The sequence below is a fragment of the Labeo rohita genome, chromosome 9 (assembly GCF_022985175.1).
Source record: "Labeo rohita strain BAU-BD-2019 chromosome 9, IGBB_LRoh.1.0, whole genome shotgun sequence".
Classification (NCBI taxonomy): domain Eukaryota; kingdom Metazoa; phylum Chordata; class Actinopteri; order Cypriniformes; family Cyprinidae; genus Labeo; species Labeo rohita.
In genome coordinates this window covers 7,643,348-7,670,873 of record NC_066877.1, presented here as the reverse complement: position 1 = coordinate 7,670,873, position 27,526 = coordinate 7,643,348, and the positions used below count along the sequence as shown (strand labels likewise).

The 27,526-nt window shown below is 37.7% G+C and overlaps 1 protein-coding gene across 2 annotated transcripts in view; it reads right to left on the bottom strand.

Moving 5' to 3' along the window:
- The window catches only part of gsk3ba (glycogen synthase kinase 3 beta, genome duplicate a), a 62,140-nt gene extending 34,921 nt beyond the window's left edge, over positions 1–27,219 (bottom strand). The window contains exons 1-2 of one of the 2 annotated variants that reach the window (XM_051118875.1): positions 26,316–27,219; positions 2,546–2,739 (exon numbers count right to left, since the gene is read on the bottom strand). In XM_051118875.1, coding sequence (XP_050974832.1) covers positions 2,546–2,739; positions 26,316–26,403 — 282 coding nt within the window. In that variant the 5' untranslated portion in view covers positions 26,404–27,219. The remainder of the gene's footprint in view (positions 1–2,545; positions 2,740–26,315) is intronic. The other variant, XM_051118876.1, reaches the window with a different exon arrangement.
- Between the last annotated feature and the right edge of the window lie 307 nt (positions 27,220–27,526).

Below are 27,526 nucleotides of genomic sequence, written 5' to 3'. Positions count from 1 at the left end.
TGTACTTTTGTAAATTTCTAATTTTTTCAACTGTTAACCATTTTAAAAGATTCAAACCAGGCACCAGTTAACCTTACAGTAGCTCAACAATGATTACTGTCAGACTTTATCACTTGAATTAAGATTATAATAAGTAAGGGATAATATAAATCTTTATTTTGCAATAACAACTGGCTGAATATACATTATCCCACTTATTACACAGCTGCTTGCCACAAAAGTAAATAATTAGACACAAAACACTGATCTGAGTTGAAATATTTGAACGCAAAAAGATTCCATGAAGAAATCAGTTGCTAGCGAGTGACAAGTTGACAGAATTAAGAAATTGTACACATAATATTGAATTGAGTTTTAATACTTTATTAGCTAACCAAACGCAAAGCTTCCACCAAGAAAAACTATATATAGCGCCGGCTTAAGTTGCCCGGATGAAGTTTTTAGGTTTCACCAGTTGTTATCAGGGAATAACATACCTTGGAATGTCATGACTGACCAATCAGAATCAAGCATTCTACAGAGCCGTGTAATAATTTAAGTTAAAGCACAGCCACCACAAATTCAGGCTTAACATTTCTTATTTACTTTGAGATCATTCTGAGGTTAAATACAGATTTGAAATCATAACAAGAAATAGTTTAACAGCTATGACACTGGTTTCGAAATCGAATGTTTGCCTAATTATGACAGGAAACACTGGCATCTAACAATGCCTTGGGGGAAAAAAAAATCAATCTTAAAAAAATAAAGTATGCATAAACCCAAATAGGAAATAAAACAGTTAAGAATAAGCATGTGTCCTATTCTGTGTCCTAAACTCCTGAAACATTGGTGTTTAATTTTAGAGCAGTCAATGCAATTTTGAAAAAGTCAATTAAATCTGTATGTGGGTGTGTGTGAAAAAAATTCAGATGTAACCCCCTTTGTAATCATTAACATTTTCAAAAGTAACTGTAATTTAATTACACATGTTTTCTCAGTAACTGTAACTAATTGAAACTAAATTACATAATTCCGTTACAAGCAAATAGTTACTCCCCTACACTGGCAATATAATCATTTTTAAACAATAGTTGACTTAAATAAAACCCAGCATGTTTGGTAAAAACATTTAACTCAACCAGTGCTGGGTTGCCAAATAACCCGAGCTGGGCTGTGTTTAACCCAGCATACCACCAAAACTGTGCCTAACCTTACCCGTATCCCACCTCAATAGCAGCAAAAGTGCTTTGTAATACAATATGAACACAATAAGTACATTGCACTTACTTTCTGAAGCAAGTACATATTAGTTAAGAACACCTAATATAAAATGGGACCATACTTCTTACTACTGAATGAACTACAAATTTAGAATTGACATTTCACTAGGTTAATCTGTTATCTTGAATAGATTTTTTTTACAGGCCTTCTACTTCAAAATACAAAGAATTTGCCCAGAAGGCAGCATAATCATGCCTGTACAGTTTGAAACAAACTTCCAGTTGAAAACATGCCAATGATGACTTAAAATGATGCCTATACAGAAAGCCTCTATCAGCCTAGGAGACCCGACAAACTGACAATGGAAAGGGCTTACAGCTTCACAGACAAAACACACACCAGAACACATTGTCAATATCTCTGTCAGGTCGCTGTCCTTCATATGTGACCATATCCTGTCTCACACACACCACATGGATGCTCTGCAGCTCTGACGGACATGGCTCATCCACGCTGGTCGCTGTCACAGCGAGACGAGGTCAACTTTTTCACACTAGCAAAAATCGCTCGTTGACGTGAGTGACCTAGATTTCATTTACACCACCATCGGATCTTACAGTCACTCTCAGCACAACAGCATTTATGTGTCGCTCTCACAGGAAGGGTGACATCCTTCTCCTGTCAATCATACTTTTCTGCTGCAATATGTGAAAGCGATGACGCCTGTCATCTAACCCTTCATTCTTACTTAGGTGCACTTCTACTCCAGATTAAACAGCAAAGTCTACTCATCGAATGCAGGACTGTCACTAATATGGTTTCTCTAACATAATTTCAGTATGGCAGTATATGTTTATCGCCTAACAGCTGTGAAATTTAATTCAAAACCCTGCTTCTCATAACTATATACTGAACACTGGATATCTTCCGAATTGCTGTTGTTGTGTCTTGTCAAGCAGCAGTTTCATGTTCAGAGTGGATAGGCAAATGTCGCTACAACTTAGCATTGTATCTGGTTAGGAAACAGTATTTCACTTATTACGCCTGTATGAGCACATCAGTATGGAGTTCAGCTAAAACAGATTTAAGAGAAAAGTTAAACAATAAGGAATGAGATCAAATGTAAGATAACAGAGATGAAAGATAAAAGGATAGCTGTAACACTGAAGAACAGAAATAAAGGAATTGTTCAAAGAACAGACATTAAAAAAAATAGGGATATAGGAACAGAGTCAAAAGCACTCTGATGAGAGAGCCTGAGCTGGTCTTAAGAAAAAAATCTGAGCTCCAAAGCATTATATACAGCCAAGGGACCGAGAAGGGATGAATGTCTCAGTCTTACCTTAAATCGCTTGTCCTGAAGGACTTTCTTAATGGCCACCAGTTCTCCTGAGTCACAGAGTTTGGCCTGATAGACCACGCCAAAAGAGCCATTCCCGATGACCTTGGTGTCAGTGTAGCTGACCTCCTGCGGCCGGTCAGGTCCCTGTCCAGGGGTCGCCACCACTGTGGTCACTTTACTGCCATCTTTATCTCCTACAGACAGATAAAAAGAGAGACGGGGCTTAGAGACTGAAGTTGCAAACAGGTAATAAAAAGGCAACCGGAAAGCACAATGAAGTCTCAATAGTAACAACTTCCTGAGCATTACACATTGCATCCTAATTACTAAGGCTGAGAATCAAGAACCATTTTCTTATTAAAAAACTTATTAAAAAAAAAAAAAAAAAAAGAAGAAAAAGAAAGGAACATTAAATCTGAATGATTTTCATGACATTTAGTTCCATTAAGAGCTCCTGAATTTTTAATGTCTAGGACTATCTAGGAACTTCCTTTTTTAGTCGAAAAGAAATTAAGGTTTTTAACGAAAACATTCCAGGATTTTTCTCTATATAGTGAACTTCAAAGGGGGTCAATGGGTTGAAGGTCCAAGTTGCAGTGTCAATGCAGCTTCAAAGGGCTCTTCATGACCCCAGCTGAGGAATAAGGGTCTTATCTAGTAAAACAATCAGTCATTTTCAAAAAAACAAAACATTTATATACTTTTTAACCACAAATGCTCGGTCACACATGACGTGGGGAAAGTACAGACCCAGTGTTTACAAAGCGAATGTGCAAAGAAAGTCAAACACCCTTTACAAAAAAAGGTTAAAACAATGATGTCAGAACATTTAGAAGTTTTTCACCCTACCCTACCTTTTTTTGGAACAGAAGTACACAGACGAAGAACAAACTGCACATGACCTTTCCAAACGTGATTACTTAATGCATAAAATCATAGACGCACATTACAGAGCTAGTGAAAGATCAGCATTTGTGGTTAAAAATTATATAAACTTTTTTTTTTTTAAGAAAACGGCAGATTGTTTCACTAGGTAAGACCCTTATTCCTTGGCTGGGATCGTGTAGAGCCTTTTGAAGCTGGACTGAAACTGCAATTTGGACCTTCAACCCGCTGGCCACCATTAAAATCCACTACATGGAGAAAAATCCTGGAATGTTTTCCTCAAAAACCTTAATTTCTTTCCAGCTGATAAAAAAGAAAGACATGAACATCTTGATTGACATGGGGGTGTGTAAATTATCCCGAAATTTTTATTCTGGAAGTGAACTAACCTTTTAACCACTGCATTATGGGCCACTTATTTGAGCTGTGTCAGTTCAATTCATGAATGTATCATTCACCAAACATTCATTATGCTACAAAAAGTGGCCAAGATATTCTTCAACATCTTCTTTTGTATTCCACAGATGAATGAAAGTCACACACATTTGGAGAGTAAATGACAGAATTTATCTTCTGAGTGAACCATTCCTTTAATTGAAAAACCAAGGCAGCTTATCTAAATGGCCAACAGAGCTGTTCTGTAAATCAGGACCAAACTGGGACACGCTAACAGGCAAAACTTGAAAGAAAATCTACCTTGAGCTTATGCATTTTACATTACTTTTCTTGGCAGATGTGTTCTCACCAAAGCGGCATAAAAGAAAGTGCATATTTGGCGCTTGGGAGGATTACTTCAGCAGGTGACTTAGGATGAAAGTGATTATATTGCTTACAATGCAAACATAGCACGTGAAATATAATCCTCAGCATGATGTGGTGAGGTTTTCAGAGTGACTATTCTTTCGTTCAGAGCTGTGAAGGGTAATAAACCCGAGAAATGAGTGCAGTGGGCCAAAACATAATGCCGTTAGTTTATCTTCATCTAGAACATTAGGGACAGATTTAAAGAAGTTATAAAAATATTTACTATATGCATTGCCTCTTACAATACAGTTAGGACTCGGCTGAATATACTATGCAATGGTAAAAATGTGTCAACAGATTCCCATTATAAAAATTAATGTAAAATGACTCACTTGTGTCCCTAGGACAAAATCAAATCATGTGTGTACAATGATGTATGTATGCGATTGAGGGATCTGGTCCAGTATTAGTAGATGGTTGTGACTATCTGGATTAGCTTCTTTGAGTTCCAGTTCAAAGTCCCTGTTAATTCTGTTAAAGGTTAACTGCACAGCCTCCGATTGTCTTGGGCCTCTTCAACCCACTCATACCCACATAAACCCCACCGAACAACTTCTCCACAAGCCTCAAATCAGGCCTCCATATCATTTCCCAAATCTGCAGTTAGTGTCAGACTGTGTTGTGGCAGTGTGTTTTTTAAAGAACAGAATCAAGTCTAGAGTGGAGCTCAAGCCACATTTCCTCCCTCACCACCTGAGACTCTGACAGGCAATGCCAACCGCATTGATATGCTGCTAGGGCTGGGCAAAGACATCGATTTTCCGATTAACTGTGATCTTTGTTTAAACCTTCCAATATTGAGTTTTAAAATCCCACGATCGTTTTTTTTAATCAATAACTTTTTTCAGCAGATTCTCATTAATCATTATTTGTAGCATGCCTGTCAATCTGCAGCTTTGGCTGAGTCAGTGAATCCTGACTGCCGGCTCATGCACAAAGAACAAAGACCTGAATTCTGTGAATGTCAGCTCATCTCATTAGTATATACAGTATACATATAATTCAGCCATAAAACTACTTGCATTCTAATTGGTTAATTCAGTTCAGTGTTCTCAGCCAATCGGATTCACATACTCTTTACCGTTTACCTATATACCCAGGACAAATTCAATGAATGCTATGTCTGCACGCCATGCGTGTCCTCATCTTATCCCACCACCTCCCCAGCACCACCTGCCTAGATCTGCTACAGGGGATCTACCTATCTTTAGGAGCAGCGACCTTTTCTTTTAATTTTGTGATCCCAACATTTAGAAGAAGCGACTCAGCAGATCTAGTCCCCAAAGACCAAACATTCGATTTACATTAAAGCGACAGTTCACCCAATTCTGTCATTAATTCCTCACCCTCATGTTGTTCCAAACCTGTAAGACCTTCATTCATCTTCAGAACTAAAATGTAGATATGTTGAGCTTTCTGACTTCATAGACAGCAATGCAACTGACACATTCAAGGCCCAGAAAGGTAGTAAGGACATCGTTAAAATAGTCCATGTGACATCCATGGTTCAACTGTAATGTTATGAAGCTATTTATAGGATATATTAGAGTTTCTGTGCATAGCTGATAATTTGTAATACCCAAAATTACTTAGATATGCCTGAAAGTGAAAATAAAGTGAATCCCGGTTTTTGTGATCATGCTTTAAAGGATTAGTTCACTTCCAGAACAAACATTTACAGACAATTTACTAACCCCCTTGTTATCCAAGATGTTCATGTCTTTCTTTCTTCAGTCAATAAGAAATTAAGTTTTTTGATAAAAATATTTCAGGATTTCTCTCCATATAGTGGACTGATTTGGTGCCTGTGAGCTCGAACTTCCAAAATGTAGTTTAAATGCAGCTTCAAAGTGAACTTTCCCTTTAATATCATACTTACACTGAGCTTAACTGAAATATTCCCAAATGATTAAATATAAAGGATAGCTTGTATTTCAAGTCATACCAGGAAATCAGTGCCGATATCCAGACCCTTTCCCTCCATCTCCATGGCAACTGAAACGTCTCTGAGCCTGAGAGATGTTGTGGCCCACTTGCTAAAGACTCACCCACTCATCTGCACGAATACACACGCACGCGGAGAGTGTGTCAAGGGTGACATTCACACACTCCAAAAATAACACCATAAAATGGCCATGAGCGAACGCCAGCACAAGTGGGAATGAGGATCTGCTGGAATGTCTAATGTAGGATTCAAGATCTGGACGTAAGACGATCTTCATTACACAATTTTCATGTTATCCATTCAACATTCTGACGTGAAGCGTCTGCTAAAGCCGAACGTGATCTCAGAACAAACATCTCGTCAAACTGGTTCATGGGGTTTCCCTTTATTCAAGAGGACAAGAAACCACTTCAAATATCCATTCCTCTCCCTGAATACAGAGGAAACTAGATTCACTATGTGTAACAATGACCAATTTAGTCAGCGCTTTGACACACCAGTACTTGTTTTTAACAGAGGAATTTAATTTAATATATTTACAAAAAAGCAGACTGCAGTAAATACTAAGAATCAGCAAATGAGAATAATTTCTGAAGGATCATGTGACTCTGAAGACTGGAGAAGTGATGCTGAAAATTCAGCTTTGCATCACAGGAATAAATTATGTCTTTAAATATATATGCAAACAGAAAACAGTTTTAAATTATAATAATATTACTGTTTTTTTTTTTTGTTTTACCGTATTTGTGATCAAAGATATTGGTGAGCATAAGAGATATCTTTCAAAAACAAAAAAGGTAACGCTTTACAATAAGGTGTCATTTGTTAACATTAGTTAATGTATTAACTAACATGAACGAACAATGAACAATACATTTATTGCACTATTTATTAATCTTTGGTAATGTTCGGTCATAAAAATACAGTCGTTTATTGTTTATGTTAGTTCACAGTGCATTATCTAATGTTAACAAACACAACTTGTGATATGTTTAATAATGCATTAGTAAATGCTGATATTAACATAAGCTAAGATTTAATAAATGCTGTATTGTTCATTCTTAGTTCATGTTAACTAATTGTAACTTATTGTAAAGTGTTACTAAAAAAAGAAATGATTCCCTACTTACAAGTTAATGTATACATATATTTTACCAACCGAATATCTTTGAAATCACAAAAATTGTGAAAATATACACCTTAGTCTTGGTCAAGACTGTAATTAATGAAAACTTTTGCTCAGCTGGTCAGTTAAACCCCACCAGAAATGGCCAACAATAAAGAAAACATGTGAACAAAACAATATGTTGATAAAAATATTCACATGAAATCAAAATAGCCTGTACTTTCTTTTACAGTTGATGAAATACATCAATATCTCTTCTTATACCCCTTCTGGTGACAAATGGTACCACCGATGGGTTAAACAATCAGTGACTGTAAAGTGATCCGTTCAGTCACTTCTCCTCTCCCGTTTTCCATTGACGTAAACTCTTTATCGCTCCCGGCTGTGGCGGGGCATGTTTAGATGTTACCTCAGAGGTATGTGATGTTCAGAGCGCTAGAGAAGTAAAAAACTAAAGGACACAAAGAGAGGAAGGCCCTTTTGAGAGTGAACATGAATGAACACACACCCAGAAATCAATTCACATGTGCACACACACCAGATTACAAACACCTAGTAGTCAAGAGTAGGAGTTTAAAATCTATGAGGAACTGTGGATGATATATATTTCTGAGTTTACTCCATGATCCGTGTCTTTACCTGTGCTCACAGAGAGAATCGTATAGCACTTACATGTCGATCTCACTCTGTGTTCAAGCAATCTGTTTGATCACTATATTCAGCACACCACTATATTTCAAGTCAAGAGTGTGTTTTGAAGAAATCTCTTCTGCACTGGTTTCACAGTGAACACAAACATTTGATGGGCAAAACACTGTTGTAAATGTGAAGAGGCTTTGTTTTGTTTATCACAGAGTAGATCTGCCTTATCAAAGCGTCGGAGGTACTTTTATATTGTGATCAAAAAACCTGGAAAGGCCAATTAAACAGTTTTTAAAAAGCCACACAGAGATGCTAATTCTCTAACATTACAGATCAGAGTCACAGACACACATCCAAACTGTGCACAAGTAAATGTGTGATATTTATGCATGGTAAGGTGTAACGGTACACATATTCATACTGAAAATGTTTTTGTGTGTATGTGCGTCCAGTTCTAACTTCAATTTTGGTATTCAATATAGCATTCAAACACAACTGTTCTTTTCATTTTTCTCTCAGCAGGTAAAAAAGGAACAACAAATGGACACAAAGGTACCCAGAGAAGACATTGTTGAGTCGCTATTTTTGTTTTCTTTGCACACAAAAAGTATTCTCATAGCTTCATAACATTACGGTTGAACCACTGATGTCACATGGAGTATTTTATTGATGTCCTTACTACCTTTCTGGGCCTTGAACATGGTAGTTGCGCTGCTGTCTACGCAGGGTCAGAAAGCTCTCAGATTTCATCAAAAATATCTTTATATATTTGTGTTTCGAAGATGAATGAAGGACCTACGGGTTTGGAACGACATGAGGGTGAGTAATTAATGACAGAATTATACTATACCTTCAAGCTAGTTTTTAAAACAAACTCTTGTATACCCAATAACCTCCTTCAGGATGACACAAGACTCTATGCTTCATTAGGGTCCTGATCACCCTTCGTCAGTTTATTCGGTCATAATGAGCAGCTGACTGTGCATTACCCCTTACGTAACTCTTTCAACTGACATGTTTTTAGTGAATTTGGCAGTAGTCTGTTGGCCTTTGTCATCACTCAGGACCTCACTACAAGTGGGCCAATCAGAGCTCAGCATCTCTCACTGAGGGCGCTGGCATGTCTGCATCACTCCACTGCAGCTAATGTTTAATCCTGCTCTATAAATAAACCCAGATCGGGCAGAGAACGGAAGACAGTGTCTGCGTATGGCATGTGGGTGAATTCATGATCATGCGTGTCTTAGTGTCTGGGACTTGCTGTAGGCGAATTCAGAATTATATGAGGGTTTGTGTGTTGAGCACACTTAATTCTGTGAGTTGTCCACCTGTTTGCCAGATGACCCAAATCTCTCTTGCAGGGTGATAAATTTTATCAGTCCCATTCACACTGCTAAATTTGTGGGCTATACTGGTTCTTGTATTCCTAGTTCTGGCTGCCCAAGTAACCAGAATGCCAGTGTGTTTTTGTTGCATTTTGGTAAGTCGCTATTTGTATGTTTTTTCTTGCCTTCATACTGAGTTTTCATATCGACACTGATTTGTCAGTTGTGGCACTTTCAGTGGGTTTTGGATGTTCAGTCCTTTTAAAACACCTCTTCCACTTGACAGAAGTGAGCTGTTGTGACTAGCCTTCACGCATGTGACTTCCAGACCAAGAGATTCCTAAGTTTCTCTGTGTGTGTTTCAATCTGCCAGTGCTGTTCAAACAGTTCAAGATGTGGTAAAATGTAGGAGACTTGCCATTTTGTTTAAAGCTCTTTCCCTCTGCCTTCGTTAAAACTATAGAGAAGATCGTCTGTGTTTATATGATGTTAGTTATATATGAAGTCAAAAGTTTACACCACCGTCAGAATCATTAAAAATGTTCATTTTACTAAAATAAGAGGGATCATACAAAATGCATGTAATTTTGTATTTAGTACTGACCTGAATAATTTAATTAACATAAAAGACGTTTACATATAGTCCACAAGAGAAAATAATAGTTGAATTTATAAAAATGACCCCGTTCAAAAGTTTACATACACTTGATTCTTAATACTGTGTTACCTGAATGATCCACAGCTGTGTTGTTTTGTTTAGTGATAGTTGTTCATGAATCCCATGTTTGTCCTGAATAGCTAAACTACCTGCTGTTCTTCAGAAAAATCCTTCAGGTCCCACAAATTTAGTTTTTCAGCATTTTGTGTATTTGAATGCTTTCCAACAATGACTGTGTGATTTTGAGATCCATCTTTTCACACTGAGGACAACTGAGAGACTCATATGCAACTATTACAGAAGGTTCAAACGCTCACTGATGCTCCAGAAGGAAAAACGCCCTTCAGAAGCTACAGAAGATACTTACATTTTTCCCAGAAGACAAAATAAGTTCAAATTGATCTTCCTTCATCTTCAAATACAGTTTTCACCCCTCTGCTCCTAATGCATCGTTTTTCCTTCCAAAGCATCAGTGAGCATTTGAACCATCTGTAATAGTTGCATATGAGTCCCTCAGTTGTCCACAGTGTGAAAAGATGGATCTTAAAATCATACAGTCACTGTTGAAAATCTGCATCCATCATTGGAAAATCAATGACTTCCGGTTGCTTTGTTGCTCTAGAGCATGTTGTGTTGAAGGCCCCTTTTTGGCTCTGGGTTGATGTGAGATTTCTGGTTGATGTTTAACAGACAGCCGGTGTCTAACTGCAGGGCAATGACACACAGAGAAACAGCGGGATACAGGACAAACACACACACAAACGCACGCAAAACTTTGATCTGTACCAGCTCACTAATGCCATGCTCCATACTGTGCGTGACAAGTATCCGTATGAACCACACACACAGTTGTCTAACCTCTGGCCCCCCTGTCTGTCCAGACACCGGCAGATTATTCTTGAACTCTAGTTGTTCCGTCTCTTTCTTTCTTCTCACGTAAAACCCACACACACACACTATACAATTCAAATTGGCTGTCTCTGCTACCAGGGTCATCCAATGGTCACATTTCAACACGTGACGAAAGACAAAGACACATAAGAGCGAGACAGGAAACTGCAGCGGTTCAGGGAAGAGGTCCAGGACGCTCCACTACCTCCATGAGCCAAAATTACCATGAAGAACAAAAAGCAAAACAGCAGAACCCACAATCAGAGCTAAAGGGAAGACATATGATTACAGTGTTTGTCAGAGCCTCTTGTTCCCTAATCAGGGTTGGTTCTAAAATTCTGAAGCAACTGTTAATATCTACTAGAAATATTTGCAATGCATATCTTGTTGTTTTTATTAAATACCAATGTCAGTATGTAATAGTGTCACTTTGTATGCTAGTGTTGTTTATATATCTGAGAGTGTGTAAAGGAATGAAAAATATGGAAGACTTTCCACACGAAAAGCGTAGACTTGATTGGCAACTCAATCTGAATTTCTCTCAAGCGTAAGTAAACATTGCTTCAAGGCATGATAAACTAAACAGTGGCAATCAACTTTTTATCCCTGCTGAAGATGTGTAGTAATGTGTGTTTGCATGCATGTGTGTGTGTATAAATCAGCTCTGAGCAGATAAGAGAGAAATGTGTCAGAATGGAAAAGATCAGGTAAGTGGAACGCAGACTCTGCTCTTTATTAAATAACACACTGCTGTACCTCCAACATAAAACGTGCAACGCAAGACCTGTACTGCAGGTAAACATCATAAAATCTTCTTACCATCAGTAAAGTTTGGGGAAGCTACTTTTTTAGTTCATCTTGTAAAGCTAAAAGCAATTTCAGTCAAGCTACTGAAAAGGTAGTCAGAAACAAAGCAGCTAGCTACATTGAAGCTACGTAAGCAGGCAATATCTTTAGAAATACATAACTATCAGATGAATCAGATGATATAATTTACTTTTGCAATTAAAACAGCATTTATCTGGCACAAAAACTGAGGATCTCAGTTAACGTGGTGAAATAATGAATGATTTAAAAGATTAAATTTAGAGCACTGCTTGCAATGGAAACAATGACATCTGCAATGCTTAACGTTCCAAAATCACAACACAGTCCAGAAAGTAACAAGACTAAATTAATAGGCCAATTCATACAGCCAATGGTACATACTGTGTATTGTGAAGATGGGCCAATATATCAATTGCAATTCTGAATCAACTCCATGATTTTACAAACCGCACATGCTCAGGTTTCACATGTGCATTTAATTATTGATAATTAAAAACTTCAGCCCTCAGATTTCATCAAAAATATCTTAATTGAGTTCTGAAGATGAACAAAGGTCTTACAGGTTTGGAACAACATGAGAGTAATTAATTACAGAATTTTCATTTTTAGATAATCTATCCCTTTAATTTCCACTGGAGTAATGTCTCTTAAACAGCATTTGTAAAAATAAACAAAAAACATTATTTGGTTTTGGAGTGATATAAGCTAATGTAGATGATGACTTGATTTTTGGTGAACTATCACTTTAAACTCACCAAGCCAAGGACAAAAGTCAAAGATCTGTGCACAATATGTGAGCTTTCAGAATATTGTATATTACATATAAGGCTGCCTTCAACAAAAGATTTTTATGTTCTACTAGTAGTCATTTATTTTAAACATTAGTCAACTATTAGTCGCACGTTTATTAATAAACCATATAAATCATAGTAATGAGTCTTTAATTGCCTGCATAGCTGAAGCGCACGCAAAAAAAGCTTGTCACAACACACCTGCAAATATAATTATGAATGTGTCAGGGAAAAACAGCAAGGAGACTGCATTAACGTTTTAGTAACTGATTTCTTTGTTTTCGGCTTAAGAGATAAAGTCGGCGACACTGACTTGTCATCTCCACAATAGTACACCAGTATGAATATTTAATACAGATTACATAGTCTGAGAATATTTGTTTTCTATTTGAACTGGTACATTTGAAAGTAGACATTTCACTCTCTATAGATTCAGTTGTCATGTCTGTAAGGCAAGAATACACAGAGCTTCGAAGTTCTCAAGTTCACAGACAGCGAGACAGCAGAAAGCGCATCCTATCTGCTTTCATTATTTCACAAAAGCGCAATGTTTCGTTGTTATTCTGAGTGCCCACAAATAAACGTATAGTCTTTACAGATTCTAAAGATATCTTACTTTTTTCTGTATGACCAAAAATGAAGGAGTATTTTAAGAGCAAGTGACTGCACCAGCACCTTCATCTGTCATGCAGTGAGCGTGCTATTATTCAGCTTCCACACTCTGAATAGACTCTTCAATAGTGCACATTTTTCTAGGTTAACATTAGATTGAGCGGCCATGTAAAGTTGCTACTACATCTTTCAGATAAAAAGCCATATTTGAGGTTGATGAATAATAGGTGAGCGTTTGGATGTCCTGCCCGATGTACTATATAACCACACAGACCAGCCGTTAACGATCTGTCCGTCATGGACTGCGTGACTTTACCACTTCCTGTGGAAATTTTTTTTTCAGCAACTAATACAATTTTGGTCGACCAAGCCTTTTCTCGACGACTAGCGGTTAGATGACTATTAGGGTGCAGCCCTAGTTACATATATATATAAGAATCACATTATAAGCATATGTTTGAGAATTAAGTACAATTCTTAAATTCAAGTGAAAGGTGCAATCATACTCATCAGTCCAAAAAAAAAAAAATAAAAAAAATCTATTCCTTGTTTTTCCATTCATCTTTTTATGTCTGTCCACTGTTTCATAAGAGAAAAACGTATTCAACCTCCTACAAAGTCTTTTTTCATTTTACAAAGGAAATTGCAGAGATCTCAAAATGGGTACCAAGGTTTTCAAGTCATTCAGGGAATTGTGGGTGGGGGAAGTGAGAGAGAAAGAGAAAATGTGTGGAATGTACTGGCCCATAATTTGGGTTGCTGCTGAAAATCTGAGCTGGAAATGCAGATTTTATCAACTGGTCCATCTCTGTGAGACAAAACGTCCTCCATTTTTACATGACTCTTCATATTCCCAACAGAATTAGGCCGAATGAGAAGAGACAGCATCGCTAAACATGAGGATGTTCCTATGACCCCATGCCAAATGTTAAGAGTTATGGTGTGTACACAGATAACAAAGGCTAAAGGGACAACAGACAAGTTTACACAGGTGTCAAACACTTCCAAATGCTTCCCGTGTAGCTGCTGAGATCAAGTAAGCGGTAACTGAAGTGCCACTTCTCTCACAACTTGGAGTCAAGAACTACGACCACATACAGAACAAGCCAAAATCTTGTGAGGTTTGCAAAATGTAAAACAATAACCTGCTTCGCTATAACTGAGGCACATAACACTGCTGTACGCTTGAAGTTATTGACTTTCGACAGGCCAATCTATGCAATAATTAGGTTTCAAAATGCAACAGATGTTCCTCTATGATTTCATTCCTCTATGGAGCCCTGAAACACTCACACTTTATTGACATTTGGGAAACACATTCTGTGATAAGACTGAAACATCAGTGATAAGAACATCAATGATGAGAAAAAAACATCTCACTTCTCTTTAACCAGAAATCTATGATCAAAGTCAGATCATTTCCTGACGTCACTTTTTATCTCCAGGCAGCAGTAGGAGCTGTTTTATCTTCTCATATACATGGCAGTCAACATTACTGAAAACCTGGACTTGCACAAAGACTTTATCTTCCCAAAAAATTCAGTGACATCTCTCTGGCATAGTAACTTGCTCTCAGTGCATTCTGTTCCATCACCAGCCATTCATGCGTGACATGCATTAGTGTCATCCCCAACGATAAACGGCCCTGCTGGGATCAAGCACATACTACACACCCCAAATCTGATCTGGACCTGTTTTGGCCACTGCATTTAAATGGACAGTTTGTATTAGAATTTTCAGCATCATTACTCCAGCCTTCAGTGTCACATGATCCATCAGAAATCATTCTAATATGCTGATTTGCTGCTCAAGAAACATTTCATATTGTCAAAAGGTGCGTTTCCATTACAGATTTGCACAAAACTTTTGCAACGTTTTATAAATGTCAAGAAAAAGTTGCAAAATGACAGTGATTCCATTATCCAACGTTATGCAACTAAAGATTCCTTTTTTGTCATGACGATGGATGTTTTTAGGTTTACGTATGTTGAAACCACCGCACTAGCCATAAACTTCAATTGTAGAAGATGTAGGCATTTGTCTTTACAGAAGTGGCGTGGAGAGCTGATTCTAGGATGCTTCTGAAACTAAAACGAGCCACAGCGCACCCGATATAAACACAAGCACTGACTAGAGTGGCCGCGATCAGCTCCGCAAACTTGTGCAATGGAAATCAGGGGTTATTCAAGCTTTAATGGACACTTACGAGGTGTATTTTTGAGGTTATAGTACATTAATGAATGATCATGTGACTTTTATGTACGCACGATGACCTGTTTCTTTTGCAGTTTTGCGAAAAATTCCTTTTTCGAATTGCCTGAAAAACCACCTCATGCGAGCGTAAAACTTTTATGCAATATATGGGAGTTTCTGCGAAACTGACATCTTTCTATTGGGCTTATTTTCAATTAACAATTTCAATTTGCGCAATTCGAAAGGTAATGGAAATGCAGCTATTGTTGGAACAGCTGTGACGCCTTATAATTTGTGGAAATCATAGTACATTTTATTTCAAGAATCATTGTTGACTTGAAAATTTAAAAGAACAGCATTTCTACCATGACAGATATAACAATGCAAATGTGTTTGGTCTTGGCAGCATAGATCTGCTGTTGGTCATTGCTGCTGTTGTAGATTACTGCTGCTGCTGCAAAGCAAGGAACTTGCTACTGCCAATACATACACCGGAATTCTGCTGCTGCACAAGTCGCATATATATATAAACCCTAGCAGATCTATACAGTGGAGCTGGGGAGGTGGAGGGTTTCAGAGTAACTCTGAAAACTCACTGCAAAATGCTCTAGTGGATGCTAACCAGCCATTTAAATGTAAAGCAGAAAGCTCACTGGCTGTGTATGCAACATGAACCAATCAGCTTGTGCCAAGTAGGGGAGTGGAAAGTTGATTTAAGAAAACATAGAATACGGCACATTTGTAGTGCATAATTTGTAGTCCTCTGACAGTAAAAGTCTCCATCCAGTTTTGCTGTATGGATAAAATGAGCTCAAATATTATGACATTTGCTTTTGCATCTCACAGATGCAACTAAATAAAATATCAATAGATGAGATGAGTACACAAGAATGCATTTTCCATTGTTGTGTGAATTATCCATTTATTAGGGTCATTGAGGTGTTCAGCAAACATCAAAATGTGCTCAAGAGCAATGCATTAGGTTTAGTATCTCTAAATTACTGTATATCTGTCCTTCAAATCTACTGCTAGCTAGTTTTCAGCAAGTGCACTTGACTTGTGATATTATATAATATCTGGACAATGCATGCTTTTCTGAACTTAAGATATGTTATCTTCATACAGTTTTTTTTTTCAGAAAGAGCATACAGTTTCCTGGAAATGAAGGCTATCTGGTCTGGTCATCAACACAAACTGTCGTTGGTAGGAGTATACAGTACTGTTGCATCACATGACCTTGTACACCATTCAAATCTTGCTATTCTATCACCTGCATATGCTTTTATATATTTAAAAAAAGCTACCATTTCATGCCTGAATGGCATTTTAAAATGTTGTTCATAAATTGAAAATAAAAGAAGTGTGGAAAGAGAATGGGTGTGGAGAATAATCAATATAGAGCACATACTATATATGTACAGCTTAGTGAGCCACACCCTGGCGCTGCTTATGGCTCCCTCTTCCCCTTTTCTTCTCAGCTCCCATCCCCCAACTCTCTCTGAACTCATGGTATAGGAAAGCGGCAAGGGGCCCCTGGATGAAGATTTCGCCTGAAATGGCTGTGATCCTAAGCAGGTGGCTTAAACTTTGGCTACAAGTACACATTATTGGTGTAAAACAGAAACTCCGGATATACCAAATGTACTGATATTCTGAATATACAACATAAATGTGCAAAGATTTCTTAAAGATGATCATTTAATTGGTTTTGTGTCAGAGATTGACCATTTTTGAGTGGCAAAAACATGTTAGGAGTTCCATTTGTTTATGTTAACAAGCTCAAACCGCCAGTTTCAATGAATCAATAATTCATTTAATCATTCAAAAATGCTCCTGACTGTTGCCCTGTGGTTTATAATCTAAAAAAATACATAGTTTTAAACCATTTCAGAGCAAATGCATAAAATTATCCCAACATTACTTATTTTAGCTATAATAGCCAACCCTAACTGTGAAGGATGAACAATGCTACCTGAGGCCATATGTCTTCTGAGGCCTTTACTAGTTTTACAGTATTCTTTACTAGATCCTGCTATGTTCTTGTGATTGAACACAACCATCAATCACAAACATGATAAAAAGAGACACCCAAAAAGACAATCACCAAACGCTTGGCTTTATGCTGTAAAATTAACGTTGCGTCCATTTACACAATAATATGGTCGGTGCACTGGCTTTTAAATGCTAAACAAGGATCTCATTGTCTCTGGACAGCTGCCTTTTCCGGAAAACAAACTGAGAAGAGGGGGTTGGGGAGGCGGTCTGAAGAATCACACGTCCCACTTCAGAACCAGCTGCTACGGCCGACCACTAATGCAGTCTCCTCAGATCAGCTGCCAAGTCACACACATGTGTGCACGCTTGTAAAGGAGACAAGCCGTGAGCAAATCTCTTCATGTGCAGGAGAAAAGAACACAACACATACTAAGCAGAGTTCCCTTAAAGTTTTGCATAAGGGTCGCTTCATTGGAAAAACAAAAATTAAGACAGTGCATCTAAAGTATTTTGTGTGTGTGCAAGAAGGGGTATAACTCTGAAATATCGAACTGTGAGACCTGGTCTGAACCTACCTTGAAATATATCCTACCATATCATCATCGCAGCCTAAAGTACTGCCACGTCCATCTTTTTGAAGAACACACCCTTCTCCTCTCCCTAGGTAATATCTGACTCACGGGTTTCCTTCTTCCAAACCTACTACAACCACAATTTATTGTCAATGAGAGAAGCATTTGGTTTCAGTGTATCTGTCCAAACAGAAACCCTGCGTAAAACCTGTTGGAGCACGTCTGTTGAGACTGACACCAGATGTATGACGACATCATCGCTGGCATGTGGCGTCTGGCTTTTCTCGTCTTCAAGACCTCTGCCGAATGGAATCCACTCTAATTTCTGTTACTAAGGTGACAAAGTCACACATCAATAGACTTCCTCAGATAAGACCTAACAAGAAAACAAAGAGTATGGATCTGCAGCACCTGCTAAGCTTTTGGGCTACTAACCTACATAGGAATTGTATTTGTGTATTTTTTAACATGAGCATGAATGATTGTTGACCAGGAATAGGGTAAATTAACAGAAGGAACAAACTGTTTAAGAAAAGAGTGTGAGAGCCTGAATATCTGTAACGTAGCATTTACACTCAGCATTTTCCCTTTTTGCCTTTAAGCAGTCTGTAAAATGGTCCTGTGGGAGCCTGGTATTTCTTGAGTCGCTTTCCTGATACGCTCAACAGAATATACCTAGAGGGACCTTACTCAATCTTACTCAAAAAAAATCCTGCAAAGACTGCTTAGCAAATTATACTTTCTGGAATTAGTTCAACTGTGAGGTTTTACGAATCTCTCAGTGTAGTACTTTACAGGAAAGGAAAATGCAACCAAGAGGAATACAGTGTGCAAGGAACAGCTGATAGAAATTTCCGTACACCCCCCAGTTGTCTTATCATTACGTGTAGCAATTTGCAGAATAGGGGTCAATTCCATTTCAGACCACCCAGTCAATTGAAAGCTACATTATGTCTGGACTAAGAACTCTTTACCCCTAATCAAACTCTTTACCCCTAATCAAAAAAAAAAAAAATTGATAACACTGTTTAATGTTAAATCCAAGTGAGCCGCACCTGAGCCAAGTTAGCGATGGGGCTTTCGAAACACTGCTGCATGAAGCTTCAAAACCTTTAGGAATCTTTTGTTTTGAATCACTGGTTCGGAGCATGTATCAAACTGCCAAAGTCATGTGATTTCAGTAAACAAGGCTTTGTTACATCATTACTCTTTCGAAGTGTTTTAAAATTTTAATGGTTCACCACTGGTACTGAAATTTTAAAAATGTCAATTTCCTGCTAACATTTTGGTGGATTCTTAAACACGCTCTTCACCGAGCGCTCACACGGGAGCGTTTGAAAGCAGGTGTCTGTCAGCGGCTCCGTCTATGTGCGGATATATTAGCGATCCACTGATAGACGCGTCTTTCAAATGCTCCCATGTGCTTCTGTGTGAGGCCTCGGTGAAGAGCGTGAAGCGATGATCATTGTAGCCAATCACAGTGTTATCTGTTGAGCACATGAACACAACTGCCAATCAGCGATGTTTAATGGCTTGTTTCTGCAGAGCGGTATGGATCAGTACAGTACAGAACGGTATGGTACGGTATGATTCGGGACCGAACACCCAGATCCAGCTTGCATTTCCACCACCAACAGTGCATTTACTTGATAGGCGTAGTGTATGCCGGAAAGTAGCGATCGGCAATAAACTGCGACTGTAGCTGTTTCCCAAAATTTACATAAAGCACAACTCTGCCTCTTTTTGTTAAATGTCATTTGAACAATAATGGCCATTATAAAAGTGTAAGTACGATGTATTAAAGGTTTACATAAGAGGAAATAAAGAGAAAAGCAAATAATTTAGTCAAACGTATACTACAAAGTCAGCACTGCATTACGATAAAGTTCAAAATACATAAAGTTAACATAACTTTGTGCTTAGCCAAAACGATATGACCAGGAACAACTAATAGATTCATGAGACCAACGATTGCCTGTTAGATATACTCAAAACAAATTGTATCTCATGTTTAATCACTACAAAGACGTCAGAAGTCAGTAGGAATAGCTGAGTGATTGCCTGGAGCTCAAATCTCCGAAATCGGCACTGCAATTTTTTTTAAATATTCATATTTATCTTTATAAATAAACCGCAGATTTGCATTTTAAACAACTACATTCTCGCCTGAAAAACTCTTAAAACCACATTTCATGACACAATAACCATAATATTTTGAAAATTATGTGGGTTTTTGGGCAATGACGTTTCACAAGTCCACAAGAACAGACACTGAGAAATGTCTGTGCGAAAATATGAAATTACAGAATACACTGTTATATTTTTTGTGTCTGCACACTCTGATGTAAATAAGCCCAACATGCATGAACGGCATAGCGGAACGATTGAAGGAGACACTTTATCCCCTTGTGACGATTCTAGTCAACCAATCAACATTCTGCAGTGGGTTTAGCTCCGCCCTTTCGGTACACTTTGCTGTGCTAGTTATCTCAATGGAAGGGTACCAAAAAAAGTGCTGCAGTACGGTTTGCTATTTTGGTACCCTTCATATCTAAAAATGGAAATAGAAATAAATGCGTACCATACTGAGCCATAAGAATCCACTCAAAAGTGTTCAAATGTTAGCGGGGAAATGGACGTTTTTAAAATTTCAGTATCGACTGGTACCAAAGTCTGTACTTTGTACAACACTAGTTTCTATCTGATCTCGGGTGAGATTATAAATTTGTAGACGTTTCAATAAGACAACTGAAGGATCAAATATTATTGGCTAATAGTTTTCTACTAATAGTCTTTTAATAGTTTTTAATTGGCCTGTTTACCTAAGCCATCCATAGAACAAACAAAAGAAGCCCTGAAAATTGATAAAAGAACACACTTTACCTACACATAATATTTAAAGGTATTCAATTATTAGTAAATTGCTTTTTTTTTTTTTTTTTTTTTTTTGCATTTACTCTATTTTGACCAGCAAGGTGTCACAGTGAAACAGCAAATTATTATGAAAAGCATTAAGCAAATTACACTTCAAAATTTTTTTCCTAAAGATTACTTCCATCATTTTAGGTAGTTCTTATTAAGTTTATGATCAAATGTTTGTCTTTCTAATAAGTTCGCTTTTAGGGAGTTATTTGATTTTATAAACATGGGGTGTGGTCATGGTTGTGATCTTGCAATTGGTCTGCGGGAGTTTGGATGGGACTTTGATCGCGGCTGAACTTCATGATCACTACTAGGCAGACTAGCTCTAAATTACGCCATTTTTGCAAGATGACAGCAGCCATACAGCAATGTTTTGGCTACACTTTTCTTTAGTAAATATACTCTCTAGACACATCGTCCATCTTTTTTTTTTTATACAGTCTATGGTTAAATCAATAGGGGTGGGGGAAAAACAATTCACATTTGAATCACGATTCAGTCTTCCAGCGATTTGCATCGATTCATAAATTTCAAAAATCGATCTTCTAGTTAATATAAAAATAACATGATGTTGTCAAAACAAAACAGCAACAGCAGTAGAGGAGGAAAAACAAATACATCCTGCCCCATTTTCAGCGAGGGCAAGTAATTATTGATCTTTTGTTATTATGGGAAGTACAGATGTGCCCGAATCCGCAAAGGCAAAGAAAATGAACAATGTGTTCTATGCAGCCACTAAAGAGACATGGTTAGCTGCCTGCTAGCGGTTGCCCATTACATTACATTACATAAAATTCCATTTACCACATAAACAGAGTAAGGAGAGATGACTGATAGGACGCTGGCAAATGATTTGCAGATCCTGAACACCACTGACTAACATACGCTCCGTGTATACACAGAGTAGCCTATATGCGATCGCAAATTTCGTAGGCGAAAGTAAAAAGCGAGCATATTAATAACGGCTCCCTGATGCGTGCTAATTATAGCTATACAGTATAATTACCCAACGATGTAATTGCAAGAGAAAGCATGAAAATATATATTTTCCCTTTCGTAATTATTCCCTTTTCAAACACAGTATTCGGATTCAGGCACATACCTAGTAATAGGAAATGTTAAATATTTTTTATTTTCTATAGATAGACTTGTGAATTTGATGTCCATTGTGCACCAAAAATGTGATGAGAAACTGAATTGTGATTAAAAATCAAAAAATTGAATTGTGACCGCAAGAATCGATATAAAATAGGCAGTTACCTAAAGATTTCCACCCTTATAAATCATTATTAAAGCTCAAAATGAACGTGAACTTCTCATTTAGGAATAATGTTGTTACTTCTAAATTTACTATTTTATTTTTAACTAATTTAGACAACTATATAATTTATAATAATTTATATATAACACTATATAATTTTTTTTTCTATTTATCAGTTATTGGCCATAACATTAACATGATGATCAGCACATCAGCACTGTTCACATCATTAATCAAAATTATGAATCCAGAAGCTATTAAACTGTCCTCTTTCATAATTAGGTGTTTAACATAAAGGTGTACAGTTCTCAAAGGAGATAAAGCTAACTTTTAATTAAGGTACTAAACTAAAAAGCAGCCTGATCTTTACACCATTTACTTAGGATTGTGTAACCGCTCATATTTGTTTTTGATATCTGCACTTTAAAAAAAAAGCTTCCTTGCATCACACTTAGTACTGCTCCGACTGTAAGGCACAGTTACTTCCTGTTGACAGTTTCACAAGATTGAGAGACAAGATCTCCTGTGATGTGTGAGACAAAGGCTAAGCTAATCATGTAAGCTGTGAGAACTTCTGTGGCTTTTCTGAATGAATGGTGTGTCATCAAAGGGAACTGCAGTAAACTTCCTGAAGCACGCTGTCAATCAACCAAAAATAGCACATTTCACTGGTTTACTCCTTCTGAGGAACAAAGAGCTAACATTAGGTCCCGCATAAGCGCTCCATACATTGTGGCAGGAGCTCAACAATGTACATGAATTTCCTGTTGAAATACAACGCAACATACTGTAAAAACCTAATTTGGGATTTCTACTTCACAACTTGAATTTAAAAGTCAACATTATTTACAGTTTTTTTACTCAACCAAACTTTTAAGGTACCGTATGCATTTTGCAATAATAAATGCATTATTATTTGTTACAATGTAAGTCAATACGCACAATGAACGGTTTGGCATACACAATTTTCTGTACAGCGCTAACCTATTTCCTTTTAAAACAGGAAGGACAGAACAAAAATAAAGTCCTCTCCTGTTTCAATAATGTCTTAGTGTGACTTTTGTTTAACACCCTGTGTTAATAATCATGCCAATGAAAAAAAAGGGACAATACTGCCTTCTAAAAGCTGTTATGAGCACTGCTCTACCTCTAATGTATAAAGCTAACAGACCTGGACAAGAATTTTTGATTTTATGGGGTCTTTAAGTCATATATCTCTGGAGTTATTTTAATATGTCGACATATGTCGGGGGGACTGGGGAAGACCAAAGTTTCCATTCTCTGAACTGCTGCTGAAGCAATGGTGCCTCCAGTCTATCAGTTACTGTTGAATGCTACTTGTGATTGCAAAAGACAGTATGGATGTACACATGCAAAGATACAAGGAGTTGTGCTGAGGGTGCAGGAAAGCTTCAACACATCCTCAGAAGCTGACAGAGCTAGATGATAATGGAGTGGGGTGAAAGGTGACACCCACCTAACCGAATCCACAGAGAGAGGCGGAAGAGAGAGCATTTTATCCTGCTGTGGGATGCTGCTTTGGACAGCAAAAAAATAAATAAACTCCGAGGTGCACAAATCCAATCAATTGGCCCAATAAAAATCAATGAAGAACTAAACGTATAAGCACAAAATGAGATTGAAAAATAAAGATGACAAAGGCAAAAATAAAAATCAAGTGATGAAAGTCTGACTAAATTTGTTCCTTGAACTTTGGAGAAGTAGTCTATTATTTGATCTCGTACTTTAAAGTCAATATGAAATGTTCACAACAATAATTTTACATAATCTGACTTTCCAAGTGAAAAAAAATAGTCTCAAAAAAAAAAAAAAAAATCCATAGTTGATTGGATCAGGAAAAGTAGGCACTACATTTACAGGGAGGAGTTAAGAGGTAAAGATGTTTTACGGGCAGAGCACATAATTACGTTTTGATAAAAGATTGCCAAGACAAATGGATTATGGAATAATATTTATCAAATGACTCTTTCACAATAAGATCAGGAACATGCATTTAGAAAGTGAATAGAGTTGATTTTGACTTCATGTTGACTTTGAGTGAACAACACAATACTACATTATATCCCAAAATAACTTGCTATTGTTGCAGTGTGAATGAACCAAAAAAAGTTGTAACGCTGGACATACAGCAATAACGTCTGAGAAAATATGTCTGAATGGGCACATTCCTATCTCTATTACTATGACAGAGGAGGGTACAAAAAGACATCTGTCTGAAAACAGATGGCACAGCTGTAGCACCATAACAACAACATCCATCACATTATGGCTGAAATGGCTGTTGAGGTAAACTAAAATTAGCTATTTATATGTTACTGATGATTCCTGCTTGTGAACATTTTTGGGTCAAGTGTGTAGTTTTAGGAGGTTGGCTAAAGAACCACTACTTAATTCAACCTGATTTAAAAAGAAACTTCCAGTGTTATCAGTCTGGACATTTTTAAAGCACTTTTATCTAAACATTTTATATAATAACTGGCGCTTTAGTAATAAAAAGTTCAAACATTGTACAAGACAGGTAATGGAACGGAGAATTGGTTAAGGGTGAATAGGAGTGCGCTGGGTCTCCGCAGCGAAATAAATACACTTTAAAATCATATTATGATTAATACAAACACAAGATGTGACCATGTGATGGCTTTTGTTACAAAGGGTGGATCAAGGATAGATCACTGCTTGCCGTAGCTAATGGGGTGAAAGGTATGAACCCTTGTAGAGAGCCACAGAATCAGGAGAGCCCAAAACAATTTGAGTTTTATTTTCAAAAAAGTTTGGGACATATCACAAGATGTGTATGGAAAGCCATTTCAAAACTTATTCTTTTAATATAACTAGCATATATTTTACTTCTACTTTTTCCAATTACAAGAAAGAATTCCAATAATGCCTAGTAACTATTTATTAGATACTACTACTTGTTACAATTATGGCTAGCATCTATTTAATCAGTAACTGATACCTATTCATTAATTATTTTTCCTTTGCTAATTGTCATATCCCTTTTTTTCCCAGTTGAATTTTATTAGGATTGGTGTGTAAACTATCAACTGTTTACCTCTGACTGGTATGTATTTCTATTTCAGATTTACTAATAACTATATACTAAGTATTTAGGGTGGGCATGACACCAGCAGACATGATAGCCCTGTAGAAATTTGTCAAATGATAGCAATTTCAGATTATTCTTTGTCTAGGTTACGTTCATGTGATGTTCTACTGAAGTGGACTTTTTAACATTTTAAAAACTTATTTTAAAGCAAATACTACTAAAAAAACATATCATAATATATATTGTTAGTGTAAAATAAAATTACTCATATTGTGACATAAGATTCCGGTACTGGTATTATTTAGTTACTTGTAACTACTTAAATCTAGTATCTTTTCCAGGTCTTATAACGATAGCTTAAACAGACACTATCATCTATTAATTAGACCTATATTACACAGTTTCTACATCTTCCAGTCAAGATTAAAAACGAACGATAAAGCAGCATTTCTCATTAGTCATTATATATGAGGAGAAAATAATCTAGATAAGAATTATTACTGGCATTAATGATAGTTACTACTGTCTCATAAACAGATATAATAAATACATATAATAAAGTGATACACAGTAGTTGGATGTGAATAGTCACAACTAAACCACAGTATTAATTACAAAATTTACCATTTGTTACCTGTCATTAGTAGCCAAGGAATAATTACTAGTACAATGTAATAAATAACTAATTGGAGAAATTGAAAAAGTCACTAGTCTAAAATACTAGAAACATTAAAACATGCTAGCCACTATTTAAAATAAGCCTGTAGTACCAAATAAAAAATGTCTGTATTATAACTATTGGATAACTAAGAATAAAAAGTACCTGATATAAAACATGGTAATTTTTAAAAAAGCTGCTGTCAGAGAGCGAACTACAGCCTTGACTCAGTGGCTGTTCATCTCCAGACTGATTCAGTCTTCTGGACTACCAATGCCTTCTTTACATTAAAACGGAGAGAAAAAGTACCCTCGCCACCAACCTGGCCTGAACCAGTGTCAGTCATGCCCATGGCAGTGCCTTAACATCGATTCAGCTGTGGGATAAAGCACGCTGAGAGACTTAAAATGGGGCACGTCATATTTCACCCAAAGGTGACACTTGAAGGCACTCAAATCTCAGCTCATGTGCCTGACTCGCATCACAGATGCGCCATTCTAGGTTGTTAAAGCGACCAGGTAAGGTCAGCGGCACGAGCAGCCTCGCCAAAGCACCGAAAGCAGATTTCCCGGTGTCCGAAAATGATACTTACTGCTGACTTTCATGCTGCCGAATGCCGACGGCTGCGGCACTGGCTTGCAGCTTTCTGCGAAGGAGGTGGTTCTAGGCCGACCGGACATTTTCCAATCCGAAATCCCACGCGTCTCTCAGAGCAAAATACGCTTGTTTGTCTTGAACGAATCCGTTTCGACCCACGAGAAGCAGTTTGTCTCCGACTTAAATAATAAGGAAAATGGGCGAAAGCAACTCGGCTGTCCGGGGTCCCCTCGCGATCTTTTTCTTCAGTGAGCTCTCAAGGGTCTCGCAGTCGCTTTCAGATCATTTTCCTCAGGAACGTTTTTCTGACTATTCGTATCGTCTTCGGCGATGAAAGCTCAGACAAATTCGGTCGTCAATTAACGTTAAGGTGCTCATTAAAATCGGCCCTTTCCCAGTTTCCCTCGAACAAAACCCACCGATCCTCGTCTCTTTCTTTCTCTCTGACTGGAACAGAGATTTACACAAAGAACACAGTCCGTGTCTAAAATACCCTCACAACGCTGACAATTTCGAGCGGTTTTTCATCACCATTCAGTATCTCTCATATACTGAGGTGGAGACTCAGCGATCCAGTAGCACCAGCCATGGCGGCTTCCTTGCTCTAACCAACGATACGAATGAGAATTTTCCAATTGCCCAATTTCAAGACAGATATCCTCGGCCGCTCCGACCCACTTAACTCCATGCACACGGATGACCAAATAAGAAATCCAGTATGTACACGGGGAGTTCAAGAAACGAGCCAAACGTGCGGTTCCGAAAGGAAACGGTGATCAGAATCCCCACGGTAATTCAGAAATTTCCTTTTTTATTTCTTCGCCGTCGGTCTGTGCTCGTTCTCTTTGTCACTCCGAGCGAAGAACGTACACGGCGTAATGTGCGCGATAGTTGTAATAGGGTTGAACGAGAGCACAGATGGGGTTACGCCACATCCCTGCGTCGAGAATCGGAAAATGTGAACGCGCAGGAAGGCCTGGGGAGGTCGGAGCCAGCCAATCCGGCGCCTTTCCATGTAGATGGGCGGGGCGACGGCGAGACACTCAGCCAATCGAATGCGTGTGTCCGCAGAACACATGGTGTAATTTGCCAATCTGTCAGTGTTCTGCAACCGCGGATGACGCGCGGAAGTCAAAAGTGGGCGGGTGCTTGGAAAGACTGATTGTAACTCACCCAATAAGAGCAACTGAGGAAAACAAACGGACC